Below are 17,414 nucleotides of genomic sequence, written 5' to 3' on the forward strand. Positions count from 1 at the left end.
CACCTTTCTCTACCCCAGAGGGGGACTCAAGATCGCTTACAAGGTGGATTAGTCCCTAGTTGTATATGCCCAGTTTTTAGGTTGCCAGATAGTACTCTGTTTTGCACTTTATCCACTTCCCCGGCCCTATGTTATGCTGCTTGCACTATCCCCTGCCCAGCCCTTTTATGGTTTGGTCTTGCCCATTTTAGAAATTTTGGCCATTGTTTTGTTGAACTTGGTCTGATGGCCCTCCAATACAATTTGCTTTACTTTTTATGTTTAATATGTTTTTATCTGGAATGTTGTATTTTATGATGCTCCTATTTTAATGTGTTTTGTTTTATGGATTGTTTTGTTGTATGTATAAGAATAAAATTATTATTATTACTATTTATAAGAAGTTGCAGGGTTCACTTTTAACTTGTCACAAAGGTTTAGAACTTCAAAAATGCCAAATTAAAAAGCCTTTCCTGTAATACTTCTGCACAAAAGATAATAAGAAGCAAATGAGTTTGATTCACCATGCATATACTTTTGCATGAATTGAGAAGAGCCGAACCGACCTTTGAATGCAAATTTTCAAACAAGACTTTTAAGTTTCAAAAGCAAAGAAATAAGTAATCTTTTCCCTTTTTACCTGTAACTCAATCCATTGATCAATTTACTTCCCAGGAGATTCTGTATGGTTGTCTTGGTTTCATCCAATAGATTTTTTACAGCTGAATCTCCCACAGCGATCGCCACAATACGACCAGTATCTTGGGCTTTTAGAAAATCTTGAAGTTTCCTGCTATCATCTTGAGATTCATGAGTATCAAACCTGTCCGCTGCCAAAACTTGTGCTGTGTCTTGGTCGATGACTCTCACATTTAGACCTCGAAAAAACTCCTTTTCAAAAGTATATGACCCAGAGGCCAGCCCTGAAGAATATACAGTCCTTGATAGAGAAGTCCACGCTAACGTCTGAGATCCATGCAATTCCAGTGTTCCACCAGGGCCCACACCCACAAATTTTTCGCCAAATGTTGGCACATAACCACCGTCATCCTTTTTGCCATACAAAATGATAGTTGCTTTGGATTTATAACGGCATTTCTCTGCTCCAATATGAAGCGCTCCACCATCCTTTATCAGGATAAAACGTGATTGCAGGGTAATATTTCTGGATCCTTTCTCATCGTCACCAAAGACAAGTAATCCTGCAAGAAACAATAATTTGGGTAGTAAGCAATCTCTGAAGGAGCATTTGAATATATTTTGTGGAATAACATTTTGTTGTGATGTAAAATACAAACCAGTGTTCCAAGAAGGCTATTGAGTTAATGCTAGATCTCAAAACATAACTATTTTCAGATGAAAACCATCATGGTGTATATCTATACTGTAGAATAAATGCAGTTTGACACCACTTTAACTATCATGGGTCAATGCTATGGAAATCTGAGGGCTGTAGTTTTACAAAGTTTTCACCATTCTCTGCCAGAGTGCTGATGCCTTACCAAACTTCAACTCCCATGATTAAAATGGTATCAAAATGCATTAAAGTGGTGTCAAACGGCATTATTTATTTTTATTTATTTATTTCACAGTTTTGTATACCGAGCTTCTCAACCTCGTTGAGGGACTCAGCCCGGTTTACAGCCATAAAAACATATACATTCATTAAAATATCATATATCACAAATTACAAAACAACTTTAAAAACACTAAATATAAAACTACAGTGGTCAGTTGTCCTAATAATATGGATCTATATCCACTTCCATCCAGAGTCCTATGGTGTTGTCTCATTTCTCGAAGGCCTGACTCCACAGCCACATCTTCACCCGTTTCCTAAATGTTAGGATGGATGGGGCGGTTCTGGCCTCCAGAGGGAGAGAGTTCCAGAGTCGTGGGGCCACCACCGAGAAGGCCCTGTCCCTCGTCCCCACCAGCCGCGCTTGCGAGGCTGGTGGGACCGAGAGCAGGGCCTCTCCAGATGATCTTAGTAATCTTGATGGTTCGTAGGGGAGAATACGTTCGGAGAGGTAAACAGGGCCGGAGTCTTTTAGGGCTTTATAGGTCAACACCAGCACTTTGAATTGTGCTCGGAAGCTAATTGGCAGCCAGTGGAGCTGGCGTAACAGCGGAGTGGTGTGCTCCCTGTATCCAGCCCCCGTTAGTAATCTGGCTGCCGTGCGTTGGACTTGCTGCAGCTTCCGGGCAGTCTTCAAAGGCAACCCCACGTAGAGAGCGTTGCAGTAATCTAAGCGGGATGTAACCAAAGCGTGTACTACTGTGGCCAAGTCAGCCCTCCCATTAATTCTACAGATACAGATGCATTCTCAGTGAGCTAAATCTAATGGTAGTACAATTTTGAGTAGACTCACTGAAATTAAAGAGATTACATTATGACTGATAAGTTCCATTCATTTTAATGGATCTGCTCTAAACAGAATAATGTATAATGTAACCCATTGTACTCAATATAATTTGGGATTCTAGGTCAAATAGAAATACAAAAAAACAAAGAGAATATCTGAGAAGCCAAATGAAACATTCTGCATTGCTTCCCACAGGCCTAGTCATGTCCTTCCCAAGCTCCCAACTAAATCCTGCTGAGTCAGGCTCCTAAAATGTTGATGACTGGGCAGTATTTTTAATTTGTTTATATTTGATACACTTGGCGCAGTGGCAGGAAATGTACAAAGGAATCCAGACGGTAATAAAAGCTGAAAACGGTCTACATCAACAAGGTAACAAAATAATCAAGACAGTGAGACAGGAAAGCTGTGCAGAGGTATAGGCTTCTTTTAACAGAGGAAGGGAGAAATATGACCGTTTTAAAAGTAACATGGTCATGTTTTCTTTCCTCTAAGATCAGCAGGCACTATAAGAATAGTCAAAACGTTAAGAAAAACAACTGCTGACATGGTGCTACAGGAGATTTCACATCTATTTTTTCAGTTTCGTGAAACTGAAGAACTGATGGAAGGGGCTGCTCAGTGAAATAATCCTTGGGGAGAAATCCTTCCTCCATATTGCAAGGATGCCAACTCTCTTAAACTAGGATCACATTTTGGTCACAGGCAGTACATACTCTTCTCCTTTGTTCTTTTCTCAAAATACTCTTTTTAAATTCTGATTTCCCCCTTTACTGCACAGGAAGTAATCTGGGAGGAAACTTCCTTTTGGAAGAGCTGTTTTGTTCTTGTGATTCAATTTTGCCTGTTCCTGTGTTCCACTATCACTTGCATTAAATAAAAAAACTCCCAAGTTGCACAGCTATCTTTAATAGTGTGGACGTCATTTGCAGGACAATAGTTGTCATTTCTTGGAACCTTGTTAAACTATAATAATACAACTTCCATGTTGAGAATACAGTCCACCCAAATGTTCCAGACAGCATTTACTGCAAGAAAAATTACCGGAATATGATGACAGAATGGCAGTTTGGCAATGAGTCTGTTTATAAAACCATTTTAGTCTAATGGAGACTATGCCACACAAGTCAAATGGACTTTTGCTTTTTTAAAAAATGTAGTATTTTAGGTTGCACTTATAAAAACAGTTAATATATGTCCAACACTTTAAAATACAAATAATTTAATATGGATAGGCAGTTACAAAATGAAAGTTATTAGTTACTATTTTTCAAGTGTTGATTACTCTGGTCATCAATTCAATGCAATTCAACATAACTATACACTTGGTGGAGCCATGGTGGCAAAATGGGTTAAACCCTTATGCCAGCTGAACTGCTGACCTGAAGGTTGGTGGTTCAAATCTGCGAGATGGGGTGAGCTCCCTCTGTCAACTCCAGCTTCCCAAGCGAGGACATGAGAGAAGCCTTCCACAAGGATAGTAAAACATTTGGCCACCCCCTGGGCAACGTCTTTGCAGACAGCCAATTCTCTCACACTAGAAGTGACGTGCAGTTTCTCAAGTCTCTTCTGACACACAAAAAAAAACGTGACAGTTATAGTGAAAGAAAAATATGCTTTATTGGTCAAATTGCTATGATGCTGGCATCCATATTTGCTGAGGGCATCCACATTTGTAGTTCATGTGCATGCCACAAGCACACCTCCATGGTAGTGGGATAGTAAATCCTATATAAATCATATTCCAGACTTTAGAGAAACTTAGATTCAGTATCTTAGATAGCTCATTTAAATTTCAGATTAAAACTGGTGGGACTTATTCCCATGACATGGGAGTCATCAGTCACTCTTGGTGCCTGTCCCAGTTGGATAGTAAGTGGAGTTGGGATGGAAAAGGTAAAAGGTTTTAAAAGAGCAAATGTGAGGGTTTCTGAACCCCGCCTCCTCCCTCCCACACTCTTGTTCCTTGGAGGTCCAGTTCTGATCCTAAACGTGAATGAAGCTGGGCAAAAGAGTGCTTGAGATAACTTAATGCCCTAAGGCAAGAATGGGCAGAATTCTTGTTCCTTCATTCAGATGCAAGTTTTATGTGGGACGCTGTACATGAATGAAGCTGACACAGGTAGTGTGCCTTGTCATGTTCAGTTTGGCCTAAGATAAGAGGGAGACTATGTAATGTTGGTCAACTGCAAAAGTGACAGCCAGCAAACATAGCTAATAATCAGGTACAACCAAAAGTGAAGTACAGTAAAATCTAATGGGTGACAAATTCTCTATTCCAGAACAAAGATATGCCTGTTTAGACCGGCATTTAATGACTGACTGTATAAGACCCATCTCCCTTAAAGGTCATGCTGGATCTTGCGAAACATTGTGCTGGGGTGTGTGTGTGTGTGTGTGTGTGGTGGGGTGTTTAATGGTGTATATTTTTAACTGGTTTCACTTTTTAAATCATTCAATCTTTTTTAACTTTTGTGAATTTTTAACAATAGGAAGCTTCCCCCCTCCCCCAATAACCTCAAAACCTATACCTTTATTTATTTACCTCATTTGTATACCGCTCTTCTCAGCCCTTAGGCGACTCAGAGTGGTTCACAGCAACAGTTTCAGTTGGTTTGGTTTTACTTACCCACGCCCAGAGAAAAATTGTCTCTCTAAGAACTTGCTAGGTCCTCCTGGTGATGCCATAATATACCTTTCCAAGAAACTACCATAAAGTTGTGTTGAAGAACCTGGGAATCTCTTGGTCCTTCAACGCAACTCTTACTGTATGCCAGGTGATTTAATGGCGTTCAATCATTTCCATGGTTTCAAGTAACATATTCACTATGAATGTGGGGTTATTACTGCCCATATTTTTTAACTTGTTCTAAGTCACTTTGAAACAGGAAAAAGGCAGGAAAGGAAGGAGGAGGAGGGGATTCATTATGGCACCTACCCCCATCCTGTATGACTATAGAGTGCACTGTAGCATCCATGTTCAGCCGAAAGAGATCTCCATTCCGGAGTACAATTTTCTTCTCTTTATCTTGTCCAGGATTCCAATTCTTAAGGCGAGGATTCTGATCAGGACAGTTTTCTAGGACATAAAAATGATTACAATGAAAGTATTATGGTAGAAATGATTTAGAGCAAGGATTGGCATCTCAAGGCTTGTGGACCAGTCATAGTTCCCTAAATCTAAACAACAGCCTTTATCAAATGTATCAAGTTTTTGTTTAAGTGTCTTCAGACACTTAAACACATAAGAAACACATAAGAAAAGATATTTTAAAGTTGTATCTTTCCCAGCCTGTGTCTGAACTAATACATTTTAAAAATATACTTACAGACCAAAGACAGAAATTGGCAATGCTTGAAAAATAAAAAATCTGCACTTATGCAAGGAATAAAGCATATTCTTGGCACCCCATCTTCACAAATCTGGCTTTCTAAATATCATCAGAAGCCCGACTGCCATGTAATACTGGCAGATATTCATGGAGAAACTTCCCTCCTCTTGCTTCCACTGAATTTAAATTAAAGTAAGTTGAATGTCTCCTTCCATGCAAATCAATTGACTCTCCTGCCCTTCTTCCCCTTTCTTGACAGCTTCAGCAGTTATCACCGAGCAGCAGTTCAGCAGAGGTTTCAGTGACACCAATTTAGACTCTGACAAGGTCACAATCAGGCCTTCAGAGACAGCCCCACAAAGGTCCCCAATTAGTGTTATCTTTGTCAGCAGCTCTGTCTTCCACATATGGCAACTGTGGTAATGTCACTGAAAATTTCAGGAGCGTCTGTTCTTTATTTTTGGTATTTTTTCCGAGGAAGTATAGAGGCTATTCATTTAAATAATTTCTGTGGTGGGTCCTATCAAAATAGGCTATCAATAACTCTTGAGCCAGCAGAACTTAAGGCTGACAGGTCAGAGGTTCGAAAAAGGGGAGAGCGCAGATGAGCTCCCTCTATCAACTCCAGCTCCCCATGCGGGGACATGAGAGAAGACTCCCACAAGGATGATAAAACATCAAAACATCCAGGTGTCCTCCTGACACACACACACACAAAAAAAACCCCTGTGAAAAATGTATTGATTTATTACAGGATCTTAAGGATTTCTCTGCTTTTCACCCCTCCTCATCACCAATTCAATGATTCCATCAGGGATACTTCACTTTGAATCATTTCAACAGTGAATGGCAAGCTACTGTTGGATTTGCTTCCTTTACAGCCAGTTTTGCAATTGGTTCTAGCTGATTTTTAGAAATTGCTTCCTGTTATTATGCGTATTTGAGTCATGCTGGCTGAAAGAATTACTTTGGGCTGCTTAGCTCTATTCCCCCTTTCATTGCAAGAGCTTTTAGGCAGTTTAGTTTCTTGGTATAGAGCCTCTTAAGTTAAAATATGCAAATCCATCAGTAATGTGGAATTTAGCCCCAATTCTTCAAGGCACAATCTGCAAAGAAATAATTTGGCTACATTATTTATTCTGAAGATTCAATACCACACTCTTCAGTGTAAAGACTTCACAAAGCAGCTTACAGCCCCATATAAATGCATCAGACAGTGGCACAATTTCACAGGCTTTTAAAAACGTGCTACATTCAGATTCATGACAGATCTTTGTTAGAAACAGAATGCAAAATTAGATGAACCTTTGACTGAACCAGTAGAGTTTTCCTCCTGCTGATTCTCAAATTGTTTGTTGTTTACTCAGAATTAAAGCAGTGGCTCACAATACTGGATTCAGATGTGGGAGATCCAAGGTCCGCTTGAATGAAATTTATTGAAAAATTGAAAATAATGTCTCCTATCATTGAGGATCAGTACTATTACTCTGCCACAAAAAGATAGCAGTTGTAATTGCATCAACTAGAAACCAAAAATATTTACTTAAAACTAAACAAAAGATTGATTTCAAACTGTTGGAAAGTCTTTCTCTCTCTGCTTGGATTAAATTCCAAATACAGCCCAGATCTGATACAAACTAAAGGATAGCAGATACTTTAAGAAATAATTAACATTGGTCTGGTCAAGTAAGACGTCCATGTAAGAACTTATCATTTGGAATAACATTATCACTATCAGCCTACCAGTTCCTAAAACAATATACAATTGATAAAAACACTTATAAATAACAAAACAAGTTAACTTAAAATGCACACACATGCACAATTAAAACATTTAATGGCCAAATGTCATATAAAACAATACAACTAAGGTGTTACCACCCCACCCTAAACCATTTAGGTCTTTGTAAGTCAAATAAACACCAATTTGGTTCTTAAATACAATCTGCACATGTAGCAAGGACTCTACAGTCTTTGGGGGTCTGTTGAAAGTCAGATTTTATAGGGGGAAATCCATACATTGTAACTTCACATGATATTATCATAATGTTTTCATAAATAATTATTTGAACAGAATAACACATGGAAGCTATGTCAGGTCTGTGAACCTCTGGTGCTGCCAACTCAAAATGAATTCACCACTGGATTTCATTTGTGTTGATTGCACAATGAAAACTGAGCCTAACCAAAATATCTGATAAACTATGTAGAATTCAGTAGATAATAGGATGGGTAGGGTGCAAATCAAAATTGGCTCTCCTACCTACATTAGCTGCAGTTCTCTATGGCACACAGATGTGAATGGGGTTGAAGCAGGGGTTCTCAAACTTTTTCAGTAGTGGAGCCCTTTTTGAAGCAAAAGTTTCCCGTGGAGCCCCAAGAAATGTGTTTATATGGCATTATATATATTATATATAATGTATATATATCAGGCATGGGCAAACCTTTTGACCAACATAAAGAGTATTTCAGTTGAAGACCTCAGGGGCCATCCAGCCCAATCCCCTTCTGCCATGCAGGAAAAACACAAAGTACCCCCAAAGTACCCCCAAGATGGTCACCCAGTCTTTGTAATAGTAACAACCATAACAACAACAACAACAGAAACCTCAACAACAACAACAACAACAACAACAACAACAACAACAACAGAAACTCCAGGGGCCACCTGATTGGTTCAATCCCCTTCAGCCATGCAGGAAAAGCACAATCAAAACACCCTAACAGATGTCCACTCAGCCTTTGTAAAACAACAACAACAACAGAAACTCCAGAGGCTATTCAGTCCAGCCTCCTTCAGCCATGCAGGAAATGCACAATCAAAGCACCCCATGAGTGGTGGGAGGTAGATAGGGTTTGGGAAGCAAGCAAGGCAAAGGAAAAAAATCTGGCCGGTAAGGAAGCCAAGGAAAAAAAAAGGCTTTTGGTGACAGGAGAGGTGGAGAAAGAAAGCTTTTGGGAGCAAGGGAGGTGGAGGAAGGGAGAGGAGCAGGAAAGAGGAGAGAAAGCTTGGAGGGAGAAAAGGAGGAGGAAAAATGAACCACAGAGTCCCTCGGTATGCTTCAAGGAACCCCTAGGGCTGGGTTGGTGGGATGGCACAATTCCACACACACATTCAATCTATTCTTTATTTTCCCTTTAAACTCTTCAGATTGAACTGGATATCCTTTCTGTTTCCACTCTTTTAAAGATGTTGAATAAATTATCTAGATGCCATGTCTACATTCTATTACTATCATAAATAGGCAGTCTCCAAGTTAGGAACAAGATAGGTTCTGTAGGTTCTTAAACTGAATGTGTATATACATCAGAACAGGTATTTTTTTAAAGAGTAACTCCAGCCATATATATATGCGCTTTGGATAGCATAGGGAAGGGTTAGCTTTGCTGTCTGTGCCCCTATTCAGAAGATTTCACCTCATTTTCTGTCTCTGTGATAATTGGATTTTGAAAAAAAAATAGATTGCTATGGAAACAGGGATTGGTGAAAAAGCTTCAGTTGAGACAGCTTTTCCCCATGATAACTCTTTCAGGAGTGAATTTCCCTTCCAGGGGGTAGATTTCTCTTATTTCCTGTTGTCTAACCCCCGTTCTTAACTATGAGTCATTAGCAAATTAGATGTTTGTAACTCAGGGACTGCTTGTTTCAGGAGAGTTAATCTGCAAATCCTGCTTACTAGGTGTTCCTTCCAAAGCTCTTGGTAGTCATTGTGTTGCTGGAAAATACATAATGTGCTTAGGCACTTCACAAGAGATAATTGTTCTGGGTGATAATTTAATGTTTAGGGCAGAACTATATAGATGTCAACAATAGTTCTACCAGGACCACCCACAGACATGGTGCGACACTGCTGCATATCGTAGCAACATAAAGGAGTTTAATTGTGTGTAACTTTCAGTGCTTATCACAATTAGCAATGCTAACATGAGAAATGTTATTTCCTTTGTTGATGCACAGGGAAAGTCATGTTGTATTCACATAAATCATATATGACTTTTTTTTCCCTTCCAGAATGAAACTGAGAAATTTTGAGATTCCTCCTCCCTGTCCCATTTGTACAGGTGAAAAAAGAAAGCATAAAACATGTTGATATAACTCACCATCAGGAGCATATTTTGATGCAATCCCCAAAATAATTCCAAGTGCAAGAAAAAATGAAAAACTAGACATAGCAAAGCAAATGAGTGTGTTTTTGTGCCGCTTCTTTCTGCTGGCTTCTGCTTGATGGCGCTGCTCATCTGCCGAAGAGGCTATTGTTGCTCGAGCTTCTTGTCTTGCAGAGGTAAATTTGGCTGAAGCTTGGCTCTTTGGAGGAGGTGGAGGACGGAATGGAGCAATTCTTCCTGGAACATATCCAGAAGATTTATGGCTGCTGCCATTCTGAGGCTGGTAGAAGGCAGGAGAGTTCCCTCTGGGATCAATGGCTTGCATGTTACACAGTCACTAAAGTAAGAACAGAAGATATTAATTTTACACTGCTAAACTGTGGGGAGAATCACTTTTATTGATATTCTGTTGCTTACTTGGGACTATGAATCCTACAGGCATAGTCCAAAGCTATTATTTATTTATTGTATTTATATACCACTTTTCTCACCCCTGGGAGGACTCAAAGCAGTTTAAAACATAATAGCAAAACTCAATGTCAAACATTCATAATATCTAAACAATAACATGTAACTATGAGTTAAAATCAATTAAGACCATTAAACATAAAACATAAGCAACATTAAAACATAGCATTAAAACATCCTAGTATAAACATTAAAATCACATGATCCCAAATTCGTAAGCCGTAGTAGCCATTCCAAATTGTCAAATTGCACATATTTCCTAATTATTTTTATACTGCATTACTTTATACTGCATTACTTTACTTTACCATGTCTTTGTTTTCTTTCTGAAGGCCAAGAGGGAGGGTACTGATCTAATCTCAGAGGGGAGAGAGTTCCAGAGCAGAGGAGCCACCACTGAGAAGGCCCTGTCTCTCGTCCCCACCGACTGCACTTGTAAAAGAGGTGGGACTGAGAGCAGGGCCTCCCCAGAATATCTTAACCTCTGTGATGGTTCATAGAGAGATATTCGTTCAGACAGGTAAGCTGGGCCAGAACTGTTTAGGGCTTTATAGGCTAAAGCTAGCATTTTGAATTGTGCTCGGAAGCAGACTGGCAGCTACTGCAGCTGACGCAACAGGAGGTCATGTGCTCCATGTATCCTGCTCTGGTGAGAAATCTGGCTGCTGCTCATTGTACCACTTGAACCTTCCAAATAGTCTTCAAAGGCAACCCCACATAGAGCACATTGCAGTAGTCTATTCTCGATGTAACAAGAACGTGGACCACCGTGGCCAAGTCTGACTTCCTGAGGTACGGCCCAACTGGCGCACAAGTTTTAATTGTGTGACAGCTCCCCTGGACACCACTGAAACCTGGGGTTCCAGGCTCAGTGATGAGTCCAGGATCACTTCCAAGCTGCAAACCTGTGCCGTCAGAGGGATTGTAACCCCATCCAGCACAGACTGTAACCATATATCCTGTTCAGCCTTTCGACTGACTAGGAATTCCTTTTTCTTGTCTGGATTCAATTTCAATTTTTTCACCCTCATCCATACCAGCTACCAAGCACTGGTTCAGGACCTGAACAACCTTCTTACTAGCAGGTGGAAAGGAGTGATAGCATTGTACGTCATCTGCGTACAGATGACATTGAACTCCAAAATTCCAGATGATCTCTCCCTATAGCTTCATGTAGATGTTAAACAGCATGAGGGACAATACTGAACCCTGCGGGGCCCCACAAGACAATGGCTGCAGGTCTGAGCAGGTATCCCCCAACAACACCTTCTGCTAATGCAAGCTAATGCAAGCTAAGGCAAATACTGAAGCCCAAATCCAATAAGAGTCCCAAACAGGCTAGATCTTACTGACAATGAATCGGTTGGGGAATAGTAAACAAATCCTGCCAAGAAACCCCATGATGGATTCACTTTAGGGTCGCCATAACTTGGAAATGAATTGAAGGCATGCAACAACAGGGTCAATATTTATGGATTCTGTGAGTTTATTCTAGGATGAATGATTGCATTTTAAACCTATAGCACCAGAACTATATACATACTTCTCTCCCAACAAAAGAATTCAATTGATTTGTAATGAAAATCAAGGTAACCTGAGCTTACAAAACAACACATTCTCTCCTATTTTACTTTTTCAGTCTTCATGAAAGTTAATGGAAGATCATAGGAGTCCTTCTGGAGAGCACTGAAATGCCTATACACACATCTAGCAACCTCTAGGTTCTCCAGTGCCATTCAATGGCCAGTCTCCTCCAAGGTGACAAACAGTTTTAAAATTTATGGGGGTTTTTTTCACTTGTGGGCATCTTATGTCCTAACCCTACAGAAGCGCCAGATTTTCTGTATAGCTCCTTCCATTCAGGGTAGTTTGTTCTCCTAGTTATCAGCAAGTTCCACCAGTCAGTTTAACTCTGGGTATAACTGCTGGATGGAATAGTGATTCTTAGATTTTCAACTAATCTCAACTACCTTTAAACCTTGGAACACTTACACAAAGATCTGACTCTTGTACAAACAGGAAATTTGGATTTAAAAACAGATAAAGAGGCCAAAGCAGTATGTGCTGATAAAAATACTAGGACAATGCAGAGCTTAGATAAACTGAAAACCCGTTCACTTAACAAAGCAGGAAGTGTCCAAAACAACAAAAATCGAAACATGGTAAACATGTGGAAAAAAGTTTATGAGACAACTACTACACAAAGAGAAAGTTGAGAGGAAACATGATAGCCATGATTAAATATCTGAAAGGATGTCACAATGAGGAGGGAACAAGCATGTTTTCGGCTGCTCTGGAGACCAGGACATGAAGCAATGAATCAAAATTACAGGAAAAGAGATTCTACCTAAACATTATGAAGAACATCCTGATAGTAAAAGCTGTTCGACGGTGGAATATGCTGCCTGAGAGTATAGTGAAGTCTTCTTTTCTGGAGGTTTTTAAACAGAGGCTAGCTGGTCATCTCTCAGGAAGTGCACTGATTGTGTGTTTCTGCATTGCAGAAAAGGGTTGGACTGGATGGCCCTGGTGGTCTCTTTCAACTATAGGATTCTATTGTTCCAACTACTACTTTTCAGCCACATGCAGAAAGAGTGCAAGAACATGTGGTCTATAATTTCCAAAGCTGCAAAGCCTGTTACTGTACCTCATTGTTTCAGAGTGATAAGATCATTAAAGCTCCACCTTTTCAGATAAGACAATACCATGCAAGACAGCCAGGTAACACTGAAAAGAAGTTAATGTTCTTTGATCCTGTTTTCTATGTCAAGTCAAAATATCAGTTAAAATACTTGAGACAAAGAAAAATCCAAGAACATGGAGCATTGGGTTATTTTTCCTTTGTTCTAAATAGGAAAAAAACTAACACAAATGATGGAGTAGACAGCTAACGAAACTTGATTCGAATTCAGCACTTTTAAAGGTACAGTGCAGCTGGCATCCACAGAACAACTTAGAATAGTTTTATACTCAGAAATTTTTTTGAACATTTATCATTTCCTTTTAATTGCTGTTGCTGTTCTGGAGCTTTATGATAGGGAGCCAAATCCACGGATAGCAAATGATGTTTCTTTTGTTGACAGATTAGTTGTTTTGGCATTTATTTATTTATTTCTTCCTTCTGTTGTTCTAATTCTGGTGCATGGGGTACAAGCAGCTCAATATTGGCTCACTGTTCCAAATGAGCAAGTATCCAAATAAAAGTATTTCATTTCTCAAGAGGTCATGAAAACATAGTGGGGTTGATAATGTGCAGTGGTATCAAACTGCTTTCAAATCTTGGCTCATATTTTGACATAAATCCCACTTAAACTTGTGCTGGATTTTACACAGTTTCCAGATGTCTGAATAATGTAAACAAATAATGTTTTAGCCTGTGACAATATCTTATAGTGTTACCAGTATTCCCATCCAAATATTTGAAGCCCAGACTTGGTATTGTTATTTTCAGATGTCTGTAAAATGGACTAGTCACATATAGACTGAATGCTATAAAATGTTAAGGTATTAACATAGCTGAAGCTCTGCTATTGATTGTTAACAGAAGATGGGGCATATTTTATGCTGGGTTTCAGCTCTGGGAAAATTATTAGTTTCCATGTCCTTTATAGAAAAATGAAGACTCATCTTGTCATTAGATGGAGGAGACTGCCTCAGAAAGGAAAAGATAGAGAAGGGGGAGCCACCATCAGAGAGCAAAGTGGTATGTATGATAGAGTTACAAGCTTGGTAGATGCAGGGAATGCAATGGATGCAGCATATCTTGTTTTCAGTAAGGCCTTCAACAAGGTCTCCATGACCTTCTTGTAAACAAACTAGTCCAATGTGGGCAAAGCAATGCTACTGTTAGGTGGATCTGTAATTGGTTAAGTGACCAAACCCAAAGGCTGCTTACCAATGGTTCATCTTCATTCTGGAAAGAAGTGACTAGTGGAGTGCTGCAGGGTTTGGTCCTGGTATCAGTACTGTACAACATCTTTATTAATGACTTACATGAAGATTTAGAGGACATGCTTATCAAGTTCTCAGATGAAACCAAATTAGGAGGGTTAGCTAATACTCCAGAGGACAGAATCAGAATTCAAAATGACCTTAACAGATTAAAGAGCTGGGCCAAAATTAACAAAATGAAAGGACAAACTTAGGCAGAAAAAATGAAATACAAAGATACAGAAAGGGTGACGCCTGGCTAAACAACAGTACATGTGAAAAAGATATTGGAATCTTCATGGACAACAAGTTGAACATGAGTCAACAGTGTGATGCAGCAGCTAAAAAGCCAATGGGATTTTGGGCTGCATCAGGAGTATAGTGCCTAGATCAAGGGATGTCATGATGCCTCTCTATTCTGCTTTGGTCAGACCTCACCTGGAGTACTGTGTCCAATTCTGAGCACTATAGTTCAAAAAGAGATATTGACAATTGGAAGGAGTCCAGAGGAGGGCAACTAAATTGATTAAAGGTCTAGAGAACATGCCCTATGAGGAGCATCTTAAAGAACTGGGCATGTTTGGTCTGCTGAAGAGAAATTTGAAAGGAGACATTATAGCCATGTAAATGTGAATAAGTCATAAGGAAGAGGGAGCAGGCTTTTTTTTCTGCTGCCCTGGAAACTAGGATTTGTAGCAATGGGTTCAAATTACAGGAAAGGAGATTCCACCTGAACATTAAGAAGAACTTCCTGGCTGTAAGAGCTGATCAGTAGTGGAACTCTCTGTCTCAGAGTGTGGTGGAAGCCTCTTCCTTGAAGGCTTTTAAACAGAGGCTAGATAGCCATCTAACAGGGGTACTTTGAATGTACTTTTCCTGTATGGCAGGGAGTTGGACTAGACAGCCCACGTGGTCTCTTCGAACTCTATTGTTCTATGATTTTATGTACTACATAGCCCATCTTGATACTTTGCAATGAGTAGTAGTAGAAGACACTATCTGGTTACAGGTGTTAAAGTAAGATACATCTGTCAGTTCTTCAGCTTTTATAAATGGAATGATGGCACAATGTTGTCCACTGTCCCAGCCAACAAAATATATTGATTTCATTATTGAATGAAAGAATTTCTTAAGATGCAAATCAGGACCTGATGTGTTGTTGTTACTGGGTGGTTTCAAGTTGTTTCCAACTTATGGCAATCCTAAGGTGACTATATCCTTGGTTTTATTGGACAGAACATGCCCAAGGTCACCCAGTGGATATTCATGGCTATGTGGGCATATGAACCCTGGTCTCCAATCATAGCCAAACCACTATGTCACACTATAGGACCAAAATTAAAGATACATTTGGCAAGGAAAATGCCACCAAAGAAGGACAGAGGATGGTCTATTAAAGAAAGTTTTGAACTTCTTCAGTTTGGGAAGAATTCCCTAGAGGTTAGTCATTGCATTTTGTAACACAAGGAAGCTTATCTGAAGATAAAACCTTATATATCCCATACATACATTTTCTTCTCAGAAGTACTACTTTTAGAATATGCAAGGACTGCATATATTCTGACATGGAAGCAAACTCCATTGTACAAAATAAAACAAACTTCTGATATGCATAGAACTGCATGTAAATAAAGCTTTTCGTCCATCACAAATTTAATTATGTAAGGTCTTATGCAATTATACTTTTGTCAATCAATACTGTAATATATTTACATATAAAACATGAACTCTAAGCATTAAGAAGCAATGCCCAGTGTCCTTTTCAGCTGCTTTGACTGAAAATTTATGTTTTAGCTGAAAAATTAATAATACGTTTCTTCTCAAGAGAGCATTCAGTGTGACTTTCAAATCTGAAAACTGCCATTACCAATTTGAAAATCAAACAAACAGTAGAGTGCTAAAAAGCCTAAAACCATAAAAAAACAGCTGCCACTAAAACCTTCACACCATAAAAAAAGTCTTGAAAGTATCAGCAATAAAAACAACATAAGCTGAACTAAGACACCTGGGCAAACTAAATGTCTTTTACTTGAAGTTTGAAACTCAAAACATGTGAGGACAAAGACCACAGGAGGGTTCCCTAAAGGAGGAGTGATATGAAGAGGCACTTCACGTCAAGCTAACACTAACCTCTGCTTTACTCCGAGTGTGTGGTTCGGGTAGAGGGTTTTATTTCACTTGAAGTGGCAAAATATTTCACTTGCTCTCAAGCACATGAGACATCAAAATCAATGGAAGCAAAAAGAATAAAAAGTAAGCTATGTTAGGATAACATCAAGGTGTTAGAATGAGGAGGAAGGGCAGAAACCCAATAAAATGCTTGATATTTCAGAACATGTCTCAGAAAGTGGTAGCTGGTGCCTTCCATGTTAATGAGACTTTGCTTTGGGTTTCAACCTGAACTTCAGAGGACATATCCAAGGTGTTAAAAGGCATTTCTAAAGAATCTGCAAACCCCACCTTCTCCAAGATGAACTGAACCACCTAAACTGAGCTCTACAGGCCAATGGATACACCACCTCAGACATCAGAATAGCTGCAAGACCGAGAACAAGCCACGAGAGTAAAGCTGAAGATCCACCCAGAGGAAAAGTGTTCTTGCCATACATCAAGGGAACCACTGACCGCATAGGGAAACTGATGAGGAAACACAACATATAAACAATCTACAAACCCACCAAGAAAATCCAACAAATGCTACGTTCAGCAAAAGACAAGAGGGATCCTCTCACCTCTGCAGGAGTCTACCGTGTACCATGCACCTGTGGACAAGTCTACATAGGGACCACCAAACGCAGTGCCCAGACACGCATAAAGGAACATGAAAGGCACTGCAAACTACTCCATCCAGAGAAATCAGCCATAGCAGAGCACCTGATGAACCAACCTGGACACAGCATATTATTTGAGAACACGGAAGTGCTGGACCACTCTCACAACCACCATGTCAGACTACACAGAGAAGCCATTGAAATCCACAAGCATGTGGACAATTTTAACAGAAAGGAAGAAACCATGAAAATGAACAAAATCTGGCTACCAGTATTAAAAAACTCAAAAATTACAACAGCAAAACAACAGAGGGGAAACAAACAGGCACATAAAATCACTCTCAACAAAAGATTCCCTCCAGGCACTTGCAAGCCATTGTTTGCTAATCAAGGTGATCAGCTGAAACTTTCACACCTAGCCCCAGACAAAAGTCCTTTGTCTCACCCTGGTTATTCCACAG

At 39.6% G+C, this 17,414-nt stretch overlaps 1 protein-coding gene across 2 annotated transcripts in view; it reads right to left on the bottom strand.

The window, feature by feature from the left end:
- CEMIP2 (cell migration inducing hyaluronidase 2) overlaps window positions 1-17,414 on the bottom strand; it is an 84,123-nt gene that overhangs the window by 50,189 nt on the left and 16,520 nt on the right. For both annotated transcript variants that reach the window (XM_060762211.2, XM_060762210.2), the window contains exons 2-4: window positions 9,779-10,121; window positions 5,284-5,424; window positions 620-1,181 (exon numbers count right to left, since the gene is read on the bottom strand). In XM_060762211.2, coding sequence (XP_060618194.2) covers window positions 620-1,181; window positions 5,284-5,424; window positions 9,779-10,109 — 1,034 coding nt within the window. In that variant the 5' untranslated portion in view covers window positions 10,110-10,121. The remainder of the gene's footprint in view (window positions 1-619; window positions 1,182-5,283; window positions 5,425-9,778; window positions 10,122-17,414) is intronic.

Source organism: Anolis sagrei, chromosome 2, assembly GCF_037176765.1.
Source record: "Anolis sagrei isolate rAnoSag1 chromosome 2, rAnoSag1.mat, whole genome shotgun sequence".
Classification (NCBI taxonomy): domain Eukaryota; kingdom Metazoa; phylum Chordata; class Lepidosauria; order Squamata; family Dactyloidae; genus Anolis; species Anolis sagrei.